This window comes from Oreochromis aureus, linkage group 18, assembly GCF_013358895.1.
Source record: "Oreochromis aureus strain Israel breed Guangdong linkage group 18, ZZ_aureus, whole genome shotgun sequence".
NCBI lineage: Eukaryota > Metazoa > Chordata > Actinopteri > Cichliformes > Cichlidae > Oreochromis > Oreochromis aureus.
Window position 1 is genome coordinate 31,530,480 of NC_052959.1, and position 22,335 is coordinate 31,552,814.

A 22,335-nucleotide genomic window follows, 5' to 3' on the forward strand; every position below is an offset into this window, starting at 1 on the left:
GATGTGGGGCCAACAGGGGCCCAACGAGACTCTAAAGAGACCGAGGTGGATCGATGGAAGTTGTTTTGAGTCTGACAGAAAGATTCAGTGGCGAAGAGAGACAAAGAAGATGGAGGGATAGGAGCTGGAAATGGTTCTTAAATGATAAAACACAGAGCTGCATTAACCAAACAAAGACAGCACACCATCAGAGGCAGACAAGTGGACAGCTCCAAACACAATGAACACACTTAAAGTCAAAGATGAGATGTCTGAGTTTTGATCTGCTGTCTCAAAACGCCACTCTGAAACCAGTTATGATTCAAGCTGCATGGAAAAAATCACATGGATGTAACTCCTCGGTCCAAGCTCCGCAATCCCGACCAGAAGGAATCACGAGCACGTTACTTCAGCCATCAAATTCTAGGATTTCTTGAATTTCAGCGAGAAAAAATCAGTGATTCATCAAAGGAAAAACGCAAAACACACAATTCATTTTTTGAATTGACTTATTTTTTGATGTATAGGAGATAACTAAAGACGAAGACTACAGATTTGAGGTTGGGTGGGCCACATGGGATTTTCTGTTTTTTAAATAGTTTTTAGGTCAAGCAGTCTCGACTTTGGACATAGCTGTAGACTTTTAAATCCCTCGGTAGCACCACCCTAAAGACTAGTAATAAATAACTAGTAAAATCATTTGAAAAATTTGCATTATGTTCTATTCACAAGGACTTGAAACTAGCGACTGAAACCATAAACATGTCAGGAAAGTGTTTACTCGAGTCAGAGATTAAGTTAGAGGTGGGGTCATTTTCTCATAGATTTCTGTACATTGTGATTTTTTGCAGGAGTCGCCCCCTGCTGGTCATTAAAAGAATGCAGTTTATTACATGCAAAGTTTTGTGTCCTCATTTGTCTTTAACATAAGTCAGCACGTATCCATCCACCAGATTACTTCCTACAGTAAGGATGAGATGCTCTCATAACCACAAGCCACCTCACAGAATGTCCTCAAAAGCCACTGAAATATTTTAGTACCTATTTAACTTTGTGCTTCTGGCAAACATGATAGATCCTCAGCTTCCTTCATCCAGTCTCATTCCCTTATTGTCTCTTCTCTCTGTATAATTGTTGGTCTGTATTTTATATTCTGTGCACCACATCCTCACGCAAACATAATTAATAAGAGCAGATTAGCACCACTTGAGTTCAGGATGTTAAATTTCACAGCGTGTCGAGTCTTCCTAACCCCAGGAGTTCAGTATGAGCCGTCCTAATCCTCCCTCTGCTGCTGCGTCCATCCAGCTGCACCGCCACCACGTCACTGCAGCTGATTTAAGACGAAACATGTTTGGCGTCGATCTCAGAGGTCAACTAATACAAACTCGGCGTGCTAAACTAATCCATCCGGCCCGCTGACTTTCCAGCGAGATAACACTTATAATAATGACACAAGCTAAGACTTATCACAGCACGAGTGGAAGCTAATTAATAAAGTCATTATTGAACTTCAAAAACACTCCTGCATGTCAGTAACTTAGACTTTCATAACACTGAGGCAGAGATCTGAGGGTTGAACAATTTTAAGTCCTGTAAAGAAAACAATTAATTTGTCTTTTGGCGAGATAATATGTGATAAAAACAACATCTGTTAACCACAGGTTTGATCACTGAGACACTTAATGAGGCAGTAAAATAAAACAAAAAACAAGTTTGATCCAGATGAACATCATTTTGTAGTTGCCCACTTTACGCGAAAATTATTCAGTAAAGCTACAAAATAACTTACTGATTATTTTCTTGAGTATTGAAGAAATTTTGGTTTGGCTTATTAAAACCTCTTCATCACCAAGTTTTTGCAGTCTTCATGATATGTGTTGCAGGTCTTGCAGCTTTTTGTTGTTTTGATTTTCTTCAGTTTGTTGTGTTTGCTAGTTTGCTTTGTCTTTCAGTTTCTGTTACAACGTTCCTTTCCAGTCTCCTCTCTGTTCCCCGTGTGTAGTTAAGTTTCTGTCAGTGATGTTCCTCCTCAGTTCTTCCTATTTTATTTTGGTAGTCTTCTGTCTCGTGGACATGGTATTTACTTTTACTTTCCCCCGTCTCCTCTCCCTCATTAGTCCCAGCTGTGTTCCTGGTGTTTTCACCTCCCTAATCACCTTGTGTGTGTTTATAACCTTGGTTTCCCGTAGTTCCTGTTTCCTGTGCGCACCGCTCCCAGCATCTCTCTAGGATTCTCCTATGTTTATTCCTGGACTTTGTTTTTGCTACTTAGTGAAGGTGAAGTAACCATGGTAACTTCACCTTCAATAAAAAGGTTGTTTTTAGTTGATACGATCTTGCCCGTGAGTCTGCATTTTGAATCATCTCCTGATTCACTAATCTGACAACATGTCTTCAAATATTGTGAAACCCAAACAAATTCAGCTTAGTGATAAAAGAAACCGTAAAAAAGTATCAAACATTTGACTCTCATTATAAATTGTGGCAAAACGATTGCTAAATGATCTTTTATTAACTTTTGACTAAATAACTGATTGACAGTCACTGTCGTTCTTTTTCCTGCAGAACTGGGAAGTGTTTTGGTGGTTACGGGGTCAAAGCTGGAGGGATGTCTGATGGCAGCTGAATGATGAGGACCTGCACCACTGCACCCACCCAGTCTTCTAACAGGGAAATGAAAGACTAAACTTTCAAAATAAGAGCACAGGGAATATTCACTTGTAATTTACTGGCCTTAGTGTAAGACTCAGCCGAATCTAAAATAAAGCTAATGGTTTAAATTCAAATCAAGAGTCACTGACATTTTCTTGAATAAACTTGAATAATTTCAGGGAAATCTGTGCAGTTTTTTCTTACTACCCCCCAGTGTGTCTGATATACCTCTAACTCATGCTTTCTTAGAAATCCCAAGAAGCTTGTTAATCAAAGAAATATGTTTCTTATAAGCAGTGGATCAAGCTAAAAACGTAATGTGATAAACATGTTATAGTATTGCTCCAGAGTTACTGAAGGGGGATAAGAGATTAGTGCAACCATGACCTATTGACAGAAGTGAATGGAAAAGCTTTCATGGTCTGCTGAGTCTATGAAATATCAGAGGTTTTATTGAAAAGTCATTAAACTGTAATCAATTACTGCAAAGCAAAGCATCAGCCTCTGAATCCAGCTTACAGCAGCCTCTTTAAAACTATCGACCTCCGACCCAGAAAAAGCTCGCTGGTTTGGTGGCTGCGAGCGGAGCGACAGCTGAACCACGCTGGGTGGGGAGCTGGGAAATGCACCCTGAGCTACACAACAACAGCCAGTCAGTGCAGCCTACAGTCAGCTCCGCAGCTTTAGTCAGCTATACAGCCACACAGAGGCACGAGTATTCAGCGGCTCAGGAGGTCGAGCCTGTGACGGCTGGTGGTTCAATCCCTGGCAATAAGCACCAGGCCATTTACACCAGTGGGAAGATAAGGCCTCACACGAGGTCGCATGAATCTCACTGAGCATGCTCAGAGGGCTTTAATGCTGCAGCACTTAGAATTTCCAAAAAGTCTGTGAGCTACTGTAAGTGACAAATTTAAGAAAATGAAATCTTTGACCCATCAGTGAGACATTACACTGTGGGTTGGGTCCACTATGACAGTGAGACATTACACTGTGGGTTGGGTCCACTATGACAGTGAGACATTACACTGTGGGTTGGGTCCACTACGGTCACTGCAACATCAGTACAGTCATGTTCTGAGTGCGGTTGGAATAAAACCTCAGGAGTAAAAGGGAAAAAGCTTATGCCTGAAAAAAATAGTGATTTTATTTATACCGTTATATTTATCGACATCGACTGATACTAAAAACATTATTGCAATAAGAGTTTTTTCCATATCGACCAGCCGTAGGTTCATCCCTCCAGTAGAATTCCAGAGACTCATGCAGACCATACGCTGCATCCAACGACTGGACTTTTTAAACATCTGGCTGTTATTCTCCTACGACTGCCTTTGAACAAACCAAATTAAGATGACCTTGTTTTATTTCGGTGTCTCTAATGCATTTCCTTATGACCGTGCTACATTTGTTTTTAAAACCATTTTCACACATGCACCTGAAATCTGCCAAACATTACTGACAGGGGCGGATGTCTAGCTGGTCTTTAACCCACCAGCTCTCTAGCACAAAGCCTGTGAGATACTAGACTGCACCAGTATGGGAAAGGTAAAGCTAATATTCCAGTGCATCAGAGCATTTGCTGCTGTCGAGTGGGTGACATGTAAGCAGGCAGCTCCCTCGCCTAAACCAGTATTTCCAGTAGTACGAAAAATCCCTGCTGTGTGCCACATGTGAGAAAACACTGCTGTAGAAATAATCCCAAAACTGTCCTGAGCTGATGTGTGAACATGAACAAAGTGTGTGTGTGTGTGTGTGTAGGGAGGGGAGAAAGGTGGAGGGGAAACAGGCGGTGACAAGTCAACACGAGCTCAGTGAGCTAAAACCAAAAACGGACAGATGCTAACAAACGTCTGCAAGTCTGTCAGGGAGAGAAGATCTCAGACACACAGAAGAGGAGGGAGCACGTCGACGGGCGGGTGAGGGGTGGTGGAGGGTTGTCTGGGGTTATGTCACTCTTTCCAGGATGCATATCTATGTCAAATCCGAACAATAATCCCTTCTAATTTGGGCAAAGCCTCACCTATGATCGAATATACATGCAAGTCTGTCTATAATTTAGATGTATTCTGCTAACAAACAGTCACAGAAGCTCAGCGAAGAATTACCTGAGAAAGATAATTAAAAGAGCTCTAAAGCAGCGGTCCCCAACCCCCGGGCCTCGGACCGGTACCGGTCCGTGAGTCGTTTGGTACCGGGCCGCGAGAGTTGAGGCTCAGGTGTGAAATGTGTGGTTTTCAGGGTTTTTATCGGTTGTCAGCGTTATTTTGTTATTGTTTTTATCGTTAACTCGGTTTTCCTGGGTCTTTTCACGTGTGTTATGAATAAATCTTCTTTTTTTCGGTACCGGTACTAGTTTTATTTTGTTGTATTTATCCGCGACACCTTAAAGGCCGGTCCGTGAAAATATTGTCGGGCATAAACCGGTCCGTGAGGCAAAAAAGGTTGGGGACCGCTGCTCTAAAGCATTCAAACACTGAAAAGGGTTTTTATGGTATCATCACCATAAAAATCCCAAAGATTCAAAACATTTAAGTCAAATTTAAAACTGTGAAAATTGCTTTTAGATACATATGTGTATATATATATATATATATATATATATATATATATATATATATATATATATATATATATATATATATATATATATATATATATATATATATATATATATATATATGTATACACCTGTCCAAGCTAAGGAGTCCAAACCACACAGTTAGTGAATTCATGATGGTGAAAAACAGCAGGTCCGCACCATCGGCAAGAAAAAGCCAATTTAATGATCGACTAACTGTTTAGCTCAGTTTTTATTACACAAGAGAACAAAATGTGAAATTAAAAAGAGCTCAAGCAACAACCAAAATACTTATAAAAGCCATATACCTGAATCTGACAAAGAAGATATAAAAACAGTTTAACATTAACCCTCTTTACAATACTGAGGACTGCTGAGCTGAGAGCTAACAAACTGTGCCACATTGTACTTTAAAGTGCAAATCATCATCTTATTTCAAATATAGTGGCTTCCCTTCAACCGCTGAACATCGAAAAACTTTAAGAAGCTGCAGATTTTGTGTAGGATACGTCGATGACAGCTGAATGTGCTGTTTCCAGCTGCAGTCAGTGAAGCAGCACTTCTGCTGTTTGCTGATGTTCTGATCTGAGGTTTTACTCTTTTCTGTGGTTAACCTAGCTTCCAGTTATAGCAGAAAACTTGACCTTTGACCTTGACCTTGAGGTTGAGGTCACTTAGTTTCAAACTTGTCCGAGATGTTTAGTAGTTGAACCTGTGATATCAATTCAAAGCTCCTATGTCGCCTCATTCTCGAGTGATCTCACTGACAAACTTGGCTTTCCACACCACCCGCTCGTCAGCTCGCCCAGCGGAGTAACAACAATACCCCAGCAGCCTTTTTCAGCCGATGGGCAACAAATATGACTTCTCAGCCAAAGTCATAAAAGGTAACAATAAGCCTACAGGCTACAGATTTGATGACTTTCTTTCCAGCATCGCAGCTCAAGCTGAAATAAACTGTGAGTGACTTTGAGCTTTCAGAGAGGGGTGCTATAAATACAACGCTGTAAAGGAAGGCATTATGAACCCCCCCCCCTCGGCTTATAACAAGACAATATTGTAATTTTTTAGTAAAAATTACTGAAAAAACTGTTTTATCCTAATCATCTTGTTTTCATTATCAGAAGCCAGAATCTTAATTAAAACTAAAATCCAGTTAATCTCCCTGCCCTACTGCAGCGCAGGGGGGATGTTCAGTTCTCGTGTCTGACTCAGACAAACTGTCTAAGCAAGTTTTACTGGGAGCTGCAGGGAGTCCCATGTTTCCCCAAATCTTTGCAACAGAGGTGAAGACAGAAAAGCGAGCACAGAGCCACAGTGGACACATTATAAATAAACCTGAATTATCCTTCCAGACCAGCCGACTCTACTCAGACCAGCGACACGCTGTGTGTACGCGCTTGGATCTGTAGCTTTGGGCTTCATGTTGTGTGTTTGTTTCTGTGTATCCCTAAAATAAAGCATTTTAAAACCAAGTATAAGAGCTCTTCGTGTTTCCCGTCATATGTTCGTCTACGCTCCTCTCAAGTATTACAAGGCACTCTGGGAAATCTGCCAGACATGAAAGAGCTGACGGCTGAATTATAAAATATATTACATAGCTAATTGCTGATGTGAGGAGCTAATTCTGAAATGAGATGTGCACAGCACTCGAGAGCATTTCACACTCATCTTAAAAGAAATACATCAAGTCAAAAGAAAACACATCTGAGAGCCTGTGTGACGTTTTCATCAGACCGAAGACTCATAATCACAGGCAGTTAACTCACTGAATAATCCACTTCAGGTGAGAGCCGTCTACCAGCGCGCACACACACACACACACACACACACACACACACACACACACACACACACACACACACACACACACAACCATCCGCAGCATCTCCCTACGTGTTTTTGCTTCTTTGCTGTTTGTTGTTGCTCCTCACTAAACACTTCGAGAAAACAGACTTTTTTTTACAAAGGAACCTATTGTGAAGGCTAAAAGCAGGACGCTGGGTGAGGACATCACTGAGGAGGCGTTTCAGCGTCACACACTGAATCTTTGTGCACTGATTTGTGCCTTCTGCTTCTTTTGTTGACATTTTGAAGGTAAATTAATTTTTCATTGAAGAAAACACAAAATGTTAAGATTTCTGCTCATATTCACTCAAACATGATAACACATTACATGAAATTTCCAAAAGCTACGAAAAACATATTCAATACAAAAAACATTCAAGACAGCATCTTTCAGACTTTGAAAAAGCTGATTCCTAAAATAAACGCGTTATTATGATGGCCAGATTAGTCAAACCAATGTTTTAAAAACAAAAATCATATTATTTGCAGTATAGCAACATGACTTCTGGGCTGACACAAAGGTTTCTAAGAACAAAAAGTATGTAAATTATACCGTTCTTACTTTATGACAGTTCTCCATAAAAATGATTCCCATTACAAATCCAAAGCGAGAGACTTTAAGCTCTGTGTTCTGCTTTTCCTGGTTTTCTGTCATATAGAAACTGTTCCAATGATGGATGCTCATTTTAAACCAAGTTTCAAATAACGAGGACACTGAATCACTGTGAGCAAAAAAAAGAAGCTCAGGATTCAGACTATTTTTTTATTCTTGCCTCGGTATGATGTCATACTGAGTGGATGTCCCTAATATGATGGGAGCCAATCAGAAATGTCCACGAATGGACAAAAAAATGGGCCTAGAAACGAGCAGAGCAGGTCGCCCGTAAACCGAAACCAACAGTTCAGGGACGTCTGCAGGATGTGGAAGAAAACCTCTGACCAACCCAACGATTTATCTCTGCGCTCACACGACAATCGTCAGACTCCGTCAGCACCAAACAAACCATGTTGTCAGAATTCAACTGATGAATAACGACGCACTGCTTTTATGATCACTTCAAAACACTTTCACTCGTGACAGCAAACACGAAGAAAACAAACCACAAATGGATTTAAAAGCTTTTTTTTACTGAACACACAAAGTGCTGCAATACAAAACACATTCACTTCTTCGCACTTATTATACTAGAAATACAGCACGTTATCGTAGAGACGCACCAGTGATGTTAGGGCCAGTTTCTGAATGAAATCATTGACTTTCTGATTAATGGAAAACACTCTCTACACCTCCTGAGCTTTTCAACAAGATAAAAGAAAAAAAGGTAGTCAAATATTTTTAGTCTGCAAACAATGCAGTGAAAGGTTTAACTTGCAGTTATATCATCTCAGCACATTACTGTGGATTACTGCAGTTGTTAGCACTTGTACCAGGACACACTCACTGACTGCTTCACATCAATTATAAAATCCCTAAACTTAAAAAAGAAAGTTATCCCTTTGCCTGCATAAACCTCAAAATAACCATTTTATCCTGCCAAAGAGGTTCAAGAAGCTTCGGTGGTTCAGATGATCTGTCGGACTGTTTGTTAGCAGGATTACTCAAACGTTGTGGACAGATTTCTGTACATTTTTCACCAAAATTACGATTGATTTCATTTGGGAGTCAATCTGGATGTGGAGCCTGGACATTTTGGAACGATTCTTTACTGCAGCAACATGGACCCAGCTTTGAGATTTGAAGGTTTTTGACTGTATAGCTCACAACAAACAAATAAGTAACTGATTTGAAATTTCCAAAAGCAGAACAGGAGGCAGGCCCCGCTCCTGTGGAAGCAGCTTCCTGTTTGGGTTCAGAAGACTTTTAAGATCCAAACTTAATTCAATTCAATTCAATTAGTTCAGTTTTATTTATAACACGACAAATCACAACAACATTCGCCTCCAGATACTTCATATTGTAAGGTAAAGACCCTGCAATATTAGTAAGAAAATCCCAACAATCAGTCAGCCCCTATGAGCAAGCACTTGGGAAGAAACCTCCGACGGAACAGAGGCACCTATTTTTACCTGCATATGATTAATAGTTCTGTTTATTGTTTGTCGTCTTCCCATCAACCCCCTACATGTAACAGCAAATGGGTTCTTCCTCCCCACTGTCACCGAGTGTCGATGTTCATATTGTTAGTGTTGTCTGTCTTAGATCGTAGAGTCTTTACTTCATAATACGAAGAACCTTGAGACAACTGTAAACTAACACCAATGAAACTGAACTGAAATAGAATTTAAGTTTCCGGCTGTAAACCGAGAGCCGTGTAAAGCAAAGATTCCACAAAACGAGCTGAGAAATCAAATAGTTGAGCTGTAACATCTCCTTCCTCGAGGGAAAGTTCAACGACAGGCCACTAATGGATTACAGCAACATGCCGCTCCCTCTCTCGCCATCAATCACATACTAAGTAGCAACAAAACTGCTCAGAATCGTGTTCTGCTTCATTAGCTTGAGTTGTTTACATCCACATCTGATGATCGGCTCTTCAGTCGATGTTGACAGACTGCTGCGGTTATTTGAAGCTTTCTGAGAGCTCTGTGTTCATTTCTTGGTGCTTTCAGGGACTCAGACGTACATGATGATGGTGCCATCGGACAGTCTGACAATCAAGGGCAAGCACATTAAGAAATATCAACCTCTCAGCTGTTCACCTGCACACTTTCATATGAAGCATCTGACTCTATGAGACCTCCTGGAATTTGATGCATTTTTACCAAAAAATTTAAGTTATTTTTTCACCAGCAGGGGGTGCTAAACCTGTGTGGAGCTCAGCTGCATTTCAGGCCCTCCTTCGTGTGTGTGTGTGTGTGTGTGTGTGTGTGTGTGTGTGTGTGTGTGTGTGTGTGTGTGTGTGTGTGTTGGACAGCTCCTGGTGCTGAAACCTGCAGCACTCTGAGGCAGTCACACCAGGCTGCTGTCACAAACTGACGCATTTCATTATTAAAACACGGAAAAATCAAACCGCCTGAGCCAGAGTCAGGGAAGCACAGGCGACACAAAACATCTCAGCAAAATTCACACCTGGTCGTGGAGTCTACGACTGTTATTGTGCGCTCTAAAAGACGGAGAACCACGTGCCGGCTGCACATAAACCGATTGTAGGTTTGGAAAGTGAAACATCATCACACAGCTGAGAGTTCCGGTAAATATCAGCACCGGTAGCAGCGCTCCGTAAAAAGATAAAGTTTCAGGGAGGAGAAAGAGGAAGCTAAAGCAGCTGCTTGAGGCAAACGAAGGAAGATAGAGCAGAGGAATGGAGGAGAAGTGAAAGGAGGGTGTGTCGAAGGCTCACCTGGTTGCTGGAGAGCTGCACATTCTTGGAGATGAGCAGCTGGACCAGGATGTGAAGCCCCGAGGTGAACAGGCCGGCCAGGATGGCCCAGGTGAGCGGCAGCGGCAGCATGCTGTAGGTGGCGAACAGGGTGAAGAGAACGTACCCCACCCCGTCGCCCAGCAGCCCGTAGCCCAGCCCTGCCGCCAGGATCTGCGTGGCCATCGCCACCCAGGTGACCACGCCGCTGTACTGCAGGTAGCTGTGCGACGTGGTGTCCTTTCGCACCACCACTAAGGCACAAATAACAACTTCGATGCCCGTGAAGAAGCCCAGGAGCGTCCCTTTGATGGGGTCCATCGGGATGGAGGCCAGGGTGAGGTGCAGCACCAGCAGGGTGAGCTTGGTCACCACGTCCAGGATGTTCATCACCACCACCGACTTGCGCCTTTGGCCCAGGAAGTAGCGCTGGTACAGCCGCTCCAGGTCGCGGGACTTGAAGGAGTTGCGCAGCGTGGGGAAGATCACGCCCCGATACGTGTAGCCCCAGTTCAGGAAGAAGTCGGAGTTGCTCGGCGCGCAGTCGATCTGCAGGAAGCCCAGGTCGCTGCTGGCGCGCTCCGGGAACACTTTGGTCCCGCCGTTGTTGTGCCGGTCTCCCACCGACGTCCGCCCCGCCGACTGCTTCCGCGCGCCTTGGCTCGGGTCGTAAGGCTCCTCCGGCCCGATGCCCTTCACCCCTCCCCCGCCCTGCTCGTGGATGAAGCGCTGCTCGGTGATGTGCCGCACCGCGTTCTGCCACAGCAGCCGTTTGGGTCGCGCGCTGCCGCTGCTGTTGCTGTTGTTGCTGCTGCTCGGGGTCTTGTTGATGGTGTACAGCTCCTCGCTCGCGCTGGAGCACCGGACCTCTGACAGCTCCATGGCAAATGCCGCCGCGCGCGCTGGCCCCGTTTGTCTGTGTGTGTCTTCGCCGCACTGATTACAGGCTCGTAACCCACCCTTCCCGCGCGTTAAGGAGCTCGGCGATTTTGGGGGAGACGACGTCCTCTCGTGCGCACTGAACCGGGGGCGCGTGCTTCTCTCTTGGGTTGGAGGTCATTGTCGCGCGAACGATTCCAGAAACGAAAAAAACCCGCACAGAAATCCTACTGGAAAGGAAAAACATCTCCAAGATGAACCGCGCGCATTGTCAGAAGCGTCTCAAAACAACAATAACAACAAAACAACAACAATCACCGGGTGGCGTGTCCAAGCTCGAGCCACCAACCGTCCGCACCATCAGGGTGCCGCGGCGATCCAGGAGCGGGAAAAACGAGGCGGGGACACGAGGAGTGCACGCGGCACAGAGACCAGATTTTCAGCCGAACCCCCCAAATGGCTCGTGCGTCGTTGGCACAGCTCGGTCCGCTTTACCGTGCCATGGCTGTCCTATCTGCGCGTGCAGCACGAATATTCACATTAATTCCAGTCTTCTGTCTTCTACACACACACACACACACACGCACGCACACAGATCCAGACAGCGGTGAGGTTAGCAGCTCAGAGAGGAGCAAAAAAACACGAAAAAACATCCAAAAATCTTTTTCTCTTAAAAACTCGGCGACGACTCAGAAATATCAACTTGTTGTTGCGCGCGAGGCTCCAGATCAAAGTCGAGAGCGCGAGCCACTCAACCCTCCTCAGGCCTCCCCATCGAAACGGGGGGTGGATGCAACACCTGGCTGTGAGATCTGAGAGAGCCGCCCTCCGTCACAATCCTACCCGCTTCTCTCTGAGAGGACGGCGCGCGAGGCTGAGAGCGTCTCCATGGGAAGCGTCCAGTAAATAATGCCTTCTGCCTCCGCGTGCTGTGCGCGCGAGGCTGACAGAGAGCGAAGCCTCCTTCCTCCTCCTCCTCCTCCAGTTCCTCGTCCTCCCGCGAGCCGTCTCTCTCCGCGTGAGACCTCCCGGGTTTGGCTCTTTCTCCTCCTCCCCCGGTGTTTTTTTTTTTTTTTAAAGGGCGTGCAGCAGCACCCGCGTGGAGTTGATTTGCAGAGAGCGCGAGACTGGTCAGCGAGTGGCACCGGGGAGCAAGCGAGTCAGCTACGCTCCGGTTTGACGTCACACCGCGCGTGTATGTGTGTGCGCTCTCCTCGTCTTAACAGTCCCTGTCATCCCACGCTCTTCTCCTCCTTTGTCTTTTCTCCTTTCTTTTCTCCTTTCTCTCCCCTCCATTGTCTGCCCCCCTCCTTTTACTCTCTCTCTTCTCAGCTGCCCAAATTTGGGATTAAATGGTGTCACTTAAGCACAGCCTACACACTGTTTATGATTTTCCTGGGTTGCTCTGTAGCTTCCGATTGTCCTCTGTCATATTTACATACTGCTGCAGTGGAGGAGGCTCATTTTAGTCCAAGCCTCAACCTCCAGGGCTGTAAAACGAAGCCAGTGCAGAAGTGGACTGCAGTTCCTCTTATGGCCACATGAGGCTTAATCCCAAAGTGAGTCGAGCCCCACTGACTCCCATGTTAAAATGCCCATTGTTACAGCACCTCCATTAACTGAAGCCACCAACCGTAGTTTCTTGACCATCCGTTGGGCATTTTTAATGCAGCTATCTGTCAAATATTACAGCGTGCTGTCTTGATGCACACTCAATCATCCAGGTAAGAAAATTCCAAAAACTTGATTGTGTTCATCTGGATGTAGCGTTTTCAGTGGGAGAAACGTTTCTTCACTCATCCACATGACTTCTTCAGTCTCAGATGACTGCAGGTTTCAGTCCCTTTAAACAAGACTGAAACTAGCACCACTGGCACAGACCTCACAACCTCAATGGGCTGTGAGGTCAGTTTCTTGATTAAGCCTGCTATGTGGCACAGACAACAGTTGGTAGATTTAAATGATTTACTGGGAGAAACATGAATGGGAATTGGCTGTAGCTCAGGAAGTAGAGCAGGTCATCTACTGATCAGAAGGCTGGTGGTTTGATCCCTGGATCTCCCAGTCTGCATGACAAATATCCTTAGGCAAAATACCTGCCCGAACATGAGAGAAGGATAATGGTGGTGCAGAGGCAAGTGAGGTAAATAAAAAATTAATCTTCAGTGTCCATTTGCAAACACCAGGATACACAAAGTCCAAGGAACTTCACAGGATGAAACAAACTTGAGCACAAGAAACTTAAGGAAGCCTAAGCAGAGAACTTGAGCGATTACACAATTACACACTGGTGTGAAACAGGCACAGGTGGAGGGAATTAAGGCAGTGTCAACACAGACAAAAGAGCGAGGACAGGCACAGGAAGTAAAGACAAACAAGGAAAGCAGCCACAAAAATACACTAGAACCAAATAAGAACCTGGAGCCATGACAAATATGGGCTCTTGGTACATCTGGTAATGTACCTCTCCTGTGCTCTGCCTCAGGTCCATAACTCTTCCGCACGATCTGATATCGTCGTGTTGGTGTTGTTCCCAGATCATCAACTAAATGTTGTTCCAGGATCAACATTGCAAGTGACCAATCAGAATGTTGTGACGTCATACTTTTGCGACTTCGGGAAAAACCGCCGTAAAACAAAAAAATGTAGTTAAGCTGCGAGAAACCGCCTCTGTCCGCCGATCAACGGACCCTGACCCTAACCCTGACCCTTTAATAAACGGTAAGCAGAATTGATATTGTCCTTGCAACATTGGAATTTCATAAATGCACGAATGGCTTGGCGGGCAAAAGAATAACGTCACAACAATGTGATTGGTCACTTGCAATGTTGAACCTGGAACAACATTTTCATGATGATCTGGGAACAACACCAACACGACGATATCAGATCATCCTAACTCTTCCCATGTTACCTGGCAGACTCACCTGGCCTCCAGCCTCTGCTGGAACCAGTCTGCAATGATCAAACTCCTGTCTGCACATCATAATAAACCTTTTTAACTAAGTTCCTACCACTGCCACTTCTAGACCTCTCCGTCATACCACACGGCCTTAATCAGCAGAGTCTGCATGAGTGAAACTAACATAAAGCTTATGAAATAACACAAAGAGCCCGAAAACCTCATTAAACTCACCATTCAGCTATGTCTCCTCATCGCTGTCTGATCACTAAAGTACTTTTGTTTCTTGATGGTCTGTAAATTCAAAAGATGTCAGAGTTGCTTCAGCTCCACTGAACTTGACTTTATTTATGAACTTGAAATGTTTTTTGAGAATTTACAATTTACAATTATCTGACAAATACATGGCTTGCTTGTACGGTTAAATATACCACAACCCTATGGAAGAAGTCTGTGGATCAGTTTTAGTGAGTGAAATTCCCGCATGTTGTTATTCTGTCACTTACCTGTCAACTGGCAGGTATCTGCAGGTGTTTGTACCTGTACAGTTTTAACCAAGCTAGCTATCTTTAGCTAACTACAAATCTGTGTCATCATTTCTGACAAAATAATAAAATGCATGAAAAGAAGAAGATGGTTGTGGATCTTGCAGGCTTTAAAATGAGGAGCTCAGACACCAGTAGATGATATTATGGTGGCTGTGTCCATCTTTTATTTACAGTCAACACTGTATATGCAAATGTGCGTGTAATATGACAGCACGAAAGGTTATACTGTAACCTGTAGACGTGCAGGTCTGTCATTTATGTGGTTTAGTTTCAACTTAAATGAAATTTCCATCATATTTTGACAACTGCTTATTATTCAGTGATTCATTTTCCTTGTAATCATTAAGTAAACAGAATTTACTCACTCACGAGCAGAGATGCAGTATTTAGTGTTTCCTCTGATGTTCGGCTTCATTTATATGCTGCACCTCGTCTTTGTGAAGACGTGGGAACTGCAGATTTACATTATTAGTCTTTTTTTAATCCCTATCAGTTCCGACGCCTACTTCTGAGGACAAATAGGACACGTTGAACAGTGGCCGGCTCTCACTGGCGCTCGATATCATTTGGTGAGATTCTGTTTGAGGAAGGATTTCAGCAATTCTCCTTTCCTGGGAAAAAAGAAGCCAGTGTAGAGACAAGGCAGGCAAGTGGAGGGTAAAAATAGACTGAATAGCAATGAGACAACTTTTCTCCCGCCCGGAGCCATGTGTGAGTCAAAGTAGGGTTTGCTTCTCCTCATAAGGACCCCATGCAGCTCCTGGAGGTTTAGCAGGGAGTAATTTCACCCAATCTAATCGCGGTCCGGCGAGCTCCGGCGAGCCTGCTTCTCTCGGATAAGGAAAAGTGGGACAAGATATTCACACACAGCAGGAGATCACAGAGTCTCCAGGCTCATTTCCCTCCCCAATACTCTGACTACTTTTTGGGCATTTTCACGACACTATGACTTAATCTGAATTAATCTCACTTTAACAAGCGTCCCCTTGGCAAGACAATGAGTAGCGATGTGTGGAGGATGACTGTCAAAACATCTCTGGGGAGTTCTTTCATGATTAATTTGAAGCTTGTGATTAACATGCGAGGTCCTGCCAGGCTCAGATTAGATTCATTCTCAAGTTATATTATGGACGTTTTACTTCCTATCGGAGCAGATTTGAATGAGCCTCAGATTAAAGATGACTAATATTATAAACAGGAGTTTGTGGTGCGTTTTTTTGTTCGGTGGTTTTTTTTCCATGTTTTTTAATGGCTGCCCTTCCTTGTTCATCTCCATGCTTTAACCACTTCCTGTTTATTTTGGTAGTGTTTTTGTGTGTGTTGGCTGGTCAACTTCCTGCCTTCAGCCAGCGCCCCGTATTCTGGTCGTTTTCCCCGCACTCATTGCCTCCATCTGTGCTTGAACGTGCATCTCGATCCTAAGCTGTTTGCTGGCTGGTGTTTGTCTTTCCTTTGAAATTTTTTGGTCTTTTTTCTGCACTTTTGTTTGCCAGTTTTAATCTTTAGGCCGAGCATGAAGTGAATTTTAGAGGAGACTAGATGCAAACATAATGGGAGGTAGGTGGGGTGCCAGAAATGCCAAAAATGAGAAGACTTCCACCCACAAGACAAGAGTTTGCATCCTATCAAAGCTCCACTTTCTAGTGTTACTTTGGTTTTTCATTTCATTGGTTGTAAAAACATATTCCGAGTTTGTCCCCCAAACTCTCTAACAGCGCCTGACCGAGGGAAACATAGAAAAGGGAGGAAAAGAGCCCAGAGTCACAAATCAGAGTGTGATGGTTTTTTGTCTTTTGAAAATTGATCTCTGAAATCCCGACAACCAAGGGAAAAAAGAAAATCTCAAACTAACGTACAAATCTCTCCCAGCATACAGGGTTTAATATAGACCAGTGATGGGACCTCGGAGGGGCAATGAACCAGATAACACAATGCTATTTGTAGTCTTTTTATTATATTCTCTGCTTGAATATGGACCATCAGTAAAAGTATAATAAAAATGCTCCATGTAAACACCTGACTCATAAAATTTCAGGGATTAAGCCTGATTAAATCCTGGCTGCGCTCTTACCGGGGACGCCGCCCGTGTTTTTGTTTTGGAATGCAGTTTTGTTTATTTCTCAAAAAGGCGACTTTCAATTTGCTTTTCAGAGAATGAGTTTATTAATACAAAGTCACAAAGATTAGGAGCAGCTAATCCACCGAAGGAGCGAGCGTTGAAACACGAACGTGCCAAAGCGAGAATGTGTGCACGTAGCTGCAGAGCGTGACCTCTGAACCCTGACACTGCAACCTGATCGTGCTTCGAGAGCTCCTCGTTCACAGAGCAACAATTTTAAATCTGATGCTAAGTGCTGATGTGGCTGTAATTGATTATTCAGTGCTCATTTACAAACACTGTAGACATCTCAAATGTCAAACTTGCCTCCATGTGACTTCCTAATTTCACATTTCATGCTGATCTTATCAAAGAGAGTCCAAATACAAACAGCGCGCCCCAACTGAACGATTACTTTTGCATTTGTGAAGTTTCGGACGTGATAATTGTGTTTCTTCTTTTAAAGGTAATACATTCGCTTCTTTTGAACGGATCCCCTGAAAACCATTAACTAAAGCATGTTTAATTGCTTTATGTTAATGCGCTGTCATGAAAATCAGGTGCTGATGCGAGTCTAGGCCATTTAAAGCGAAACCCTTCATTTACTTTCCCGCTGCCACATTAGAGCGTGCATACATCGCCGCGCGTCCATCAAAGTGTCACCGTTCCCTCGAAATTAAGCTGTTTGCCATTTCGCCCAGACCCGCTCATTTCAGGGTGTCGACGCCCTGACGGCTCCACAGGGTCACGCATGACAGCTCATCAATTGCACGGGGCCATAATTTGAGGTTTCAATGATGAGATGACAGGAAACGAGGGACGCCTCGGCCTCTGTTCATACGCGCTCCCATCAAGGGTGGATGTGTCCTTTCCCTGAGACATCAGCTGATGATGTGCCAAGGCTGCACCGGCCGAGCCCCACGGATCGCTCCAGAGCGAAAATAGGTCCTACCTTGAATAATGGAGGGAGACATGGGAAGGTTTTCAGCTCTGCAGGAGTTTTTATTCTCATCATTCGTCTCCGCTGGAGGTTACAACCTGCCCTGAGCAGAAAGTCTTTCTTTCTTTTTTTCTTTCTTGTTGTATTTTGTTTAATTTGAGGTCATCTTGTCCATGTTTTGTCTATGATTCATAAAGGACTGCAGACATATTTCCAATTAAGGAAGCACTTAGTATAAACACAGCTGGTGGTTAATGTTTGTTTTTAGGCGATGGATGAGCCCGCTGTGAGCACTCCTAACATTTGTACAGTCCAAGTTGAAAAGATGAAAAGATTTGCTCTTTAAGGAAAAATGAAGGGACTCAAAGATGGTGGAAAACTGTGAAAAGATGATAAAACAAGTCTTAGTGCACCTTCTTTGTCCTGGAAGCTTTGTATCACATCAGTCTTCATCAGGAACTGTTTTTACCCCCCCGGAGTTCTCCATGTTTATCAGCACTTCAAGGACCTCTCGTCCAGTCAGCGTTAAAAGGGGACTGTGATGCATTTGAGAGCTCCACAATAAAGTAGCTGAGTAAGACCTGAGCTCGAAATAGTTTCTGGTTTTCTTTTTACAGTTTAAAGAGGGGAGAACCCAAAACATCAAACATCCAAGCTAGAGGTCATAAACTGGTGATCACAGAACCCAGACAAGATGCAGGGAAAGGAAAAAACAGGCTGCATCCATATTTGAACAAAAAAAGACAAACTGGGAACGCGATAAACCGAGCAGCAGAATCGATGGCTGAAAAATCAGCTAAAACCTGCATGCAGTTCCTCTAACGACCACAGGAGTCCCCGTGTTAAAATATAGAACTTATTGCAGACGTAAACATATTAACAGCCTACTATAAAAAGAAGAAGAAGAAGAAGAGACTGGGAAAGCAGAGAAAGTGGGTGAACTGCTTGAGTACAGTGAGTGTAACACAGCTGAGGAGTTCACAGGCGTCGTTACACAAGGACTAATGAGCTGGTTGTGAACAGGTGGAGAAGAAAGGAAAGAAGCAAAACTTAGCAGGATGCAAATCCCTTCAGGATAAGTTTATGTTTTGTAGATGGAGGGTTTTGATCAATATTTTAAATTTTCAAAAGTGAAATGAAAATATGAATTTGCAAATTCACCTCCAGCTTTCAGATGTGGTGCAACAGGAAGTCTTTTGAAAAGCAACAACACACATCTGCTGATCTGTGAAGCACATCAACTCCCACAGTTCATTTATTTATGCACAAAATTACAATATATATTTAAAAAAGAGCCGGAGAGATGTTTAAAAGGATAAACGGACGCTGGATGGTACAGTGGAGGGTGCAGGACCTTAAACCAAGGCCGTGACGGTAAAGCCCCCTCTGGACTCATACCGTGCTTCTACATCACCCGACATGTGACATGTGAGTCTGCGGCGGCGTCTGGCTGAACAGACTGTGGTGATGATGTCATCTCGAGCCGCTCCACAGACCATGAATAATGAACAGCAGCTCTGAGATCAGCCACGGTGATTTTTTTTTTTTTACTCAGATGAGTCACTAAACTGAAAGTCCTGAATTTAAATTAAGCTCATTAAGATGACAGACATCCAACAAGAATGACTCAGCCACTAATTAATTTATTAATTATTTATTGGAGATTACAAGAGTAAAACATCTGCCGACGTCTTTGTCAGTTCAGGTTCTGATGCTCATCTTGTTAACTGGGATTCAGACAACATCATGTTTTACTCCGAGTTTAATGGCCACCATCTACCATCAGTCTGAAAGACACTCAGTGTCCCGGCCAGGGCGTGTGTGTGTGTGTGTGTGTGTGTGTGTGTGTGTTTGTGTACAGCAGGATCCCAGAAGTATTTACTGGAATATAAAAGACCTCCTTAAAAAGAATAAGAAAAACTGTGTTAAAACGGTGCTTCGGTGAAGTTTCCATCTGAAGTATCCATGTATCCATCCGAGGTTATACTTGATGCTGCTTCAATAGCATGACTGAGATGATTTTTCAACATCATCCCCAAACACAGACATTAGCAGTTGGTAAATGAAGTAAAAACGATTAATCAACACACAAACACTTGCATTTATAGAAAAAAAAACAATGCAAGAAAGGACAGATGGTGTGTGTGTGTGTGCACGTGTGTGTGTGTGTGTTGACTCAGCAGGGATAATATTAAGAAACTTTAATGTGCAGGACACTAAATATTTGATGTTTGGCACAGAGGTTTTCTTAGCTCTGTATCCTGGATCCTCACATGAAAAGGTAAAAAGCAGTTTCACAAAGGCAGAAAAGAACAGTTTTACCTTTCCTCACCTTGAGGAAAGTTTGAGTTCGCGCATGAATCATACATAAAAAATGAGCTTTTATTATAAGACATCAGAAGAAGCCGGGATTTCAGAGTTCTGAGTGATCACAAGCTTTTATCTCCACCTCATCCTCATTAAAAAAATGATTTGTGCTGAATATTTAACTGCGATTCGTCACAGGCCTTTTCTCTACATAGTACAAAGTTTTATAAGTCGTCTGTATGACGGTCAGAGGGATTTGAACCTCTAACCCTGCTGCTGTAATGCCTCTCCTGCCTCTATGGGCCTGAACATTTTCCCTTTACCTGCAGAAACATTTCCTCTTTTCTCTTTTCAGACTCCAGCCGCCCGCTGTGAAGGTCATTTACCACCTCATTTGTCAAACCGCTGCAGCAACCGCACGTCATCGTGTACAATTTCCTTCCCGCATTATGATTTATTCCACATTATTTATTTGTGTTTGGTGAAACTGTGTTGCTGTTTGAGTAGCATGACTAATAACCTTATTAATTCCTCTGGCAGGCTGATTTCTGGTCCATTTCACCCACAGAGGACAAGGTCTCAGAGGGCTTCTCCACCACAAATTCTGAACCTGTCTTAACAAGTTTCAGGGTAGAAAAATAAGAGTTACTTACCGACGAGGGGCAGAAAATAATGACGTTTCCATTTTCTCTCTGTCAGTCTGTCGGCACCCCTGACGAACGTCCTGGAGTGCCACTTTAATATAAATGAAGGACATAAGCAGACTCATACATAAAAAAACCTACTTTTCTGCTCTCAGCACTCACAGTGCTTTCCTACTACAAGCCTCATTAACCCTTTAAAGACAAGTGAGATTTTGCGACTTCTTTGTCATCAGTGTGATTTTTTTCTCCCAAAAAAGAAAAACAATATTCCAAAAAATGCCTGATGTAACAATGTGATACAAATTTAAGCATCCAGGAATCGAACCACTGATCTTCTACCTCCCGTTGGTCTCCGTAGTTATTTTAAGTGTTCATAAAAACTGTATATAGAGAAAATTCTAGCATTACTTGTGTGGACTTGGTATTAATAAACAGGCTGTTGGTGATTTGCAGGAATACGCTGAATAGACTGACGTTATAATATACAATCTTATTGTTTTGTGTCCTGTTTATGGCTGCGACCGAAGACAGCCACGTTTTCTGGCCTTACCGACTTCAGACCAGTTGACTTGACCTCACATATCATGAAGGTACTGGAGAGACTGGTCTCACCAGGCTTAGCTCAGATGCTCTTGGCCCTCTTCAGTTTGTTTAACAGGTTCATGTAGAGGTGGATGATGTCACTATTTACCTGCTGCGGCGTGCTCGCTTCAAACGTAATCCCACTAATAGTATTTATGTACTTGTGCACAGTTTTCAACATTGCTGGCAGGAAGGATTTTCACCTTGCCTCAGTTTCTCTCACTGCTGTGTCTCTTCATGATGGTGACTATACGTGATACCATCATTTACTAAATTCCTGCTTCTTGTAGGTAAAGACCAGTGTTGGGTAAGTTACTTTAAATTAGTAACTTAGTTACATTACTAGTTACTTCTCTAAAAAAGTAACTCAGTTACTTCAAGTTACTCGTTACTTTCAAAGTAACTAGTTACTAGGGAAAGTAACTTTGGTTTTACTCAGAATTCTCTTGTTAATGTGTTGCTTCTGTAACTGGATACCCAGCCAGATTGCCAGTCTTCTAGCTTGCTTACTTGCCACAAGTGCACTGTGCCACCTACCAACAGAAAGGAAAAAATAATGTGCACATTTCCACGAGAGAAATCCCACGCCTGGACCGTCGTTGACCGCCGCCATGATTCTAGCCTGCTTTTTACATCCAACACAAAACTGCAGTCGTGGTGCTTTTGATTGTACTCAGAACTTGGAAATTCTGCCTTCTGAATAGGAAGATGTAGGTAACACCAGACTGCAGATGAGCTGCATACAGGGCTGGACTGGGACAAAAAAAATCGTCTCGGGCATTTTGACTAGAGACCGGCCCACCATTATAGGAAAAATCATAAAGCCTTTGAATGAAAACAAACACTGTTGTGACAGTGATGTACACTGTTCTGATGGTATATATGTATCAATCTATCAATCGTTTGTTGTAAGACTCAGATAATTATTTTTTTAAAAGCGAGACATTTTAAATGAGAATAATAAAGAAAAGTATTTCTTTGTGCCCCCTTTCCCTGTTAATGCTCTACCTGGC

General features: G+C 43.3%; 1 protein-coding gene across 1 annotated transcript in view; it reads right to left on the reverse strand.

The window, feature by feature from the left end:
• The window catches only part of adcy8 (adenylate cyclase 8 (brain)), a 129,605-nt gene extending 117,327 nt beyond the window's left edge, over nt 1-12,278 (reverse strand). Inside the window, exon 1 of the mRNA XM_031735073.2 lies at nt 10,405-12,278. Within this exon, the coding sequence (XP_031590933.1) occupies nt 10,405-11,304 (900 nt within the window). The 5' untranslated portion in view covers nt 11,305-12,278. The remainder of the gene's footprint in view (nt 1-10,404) is intronic.
• Nucleotides 12,279-22,335: the final 10,057 nt, after the last annotated feature.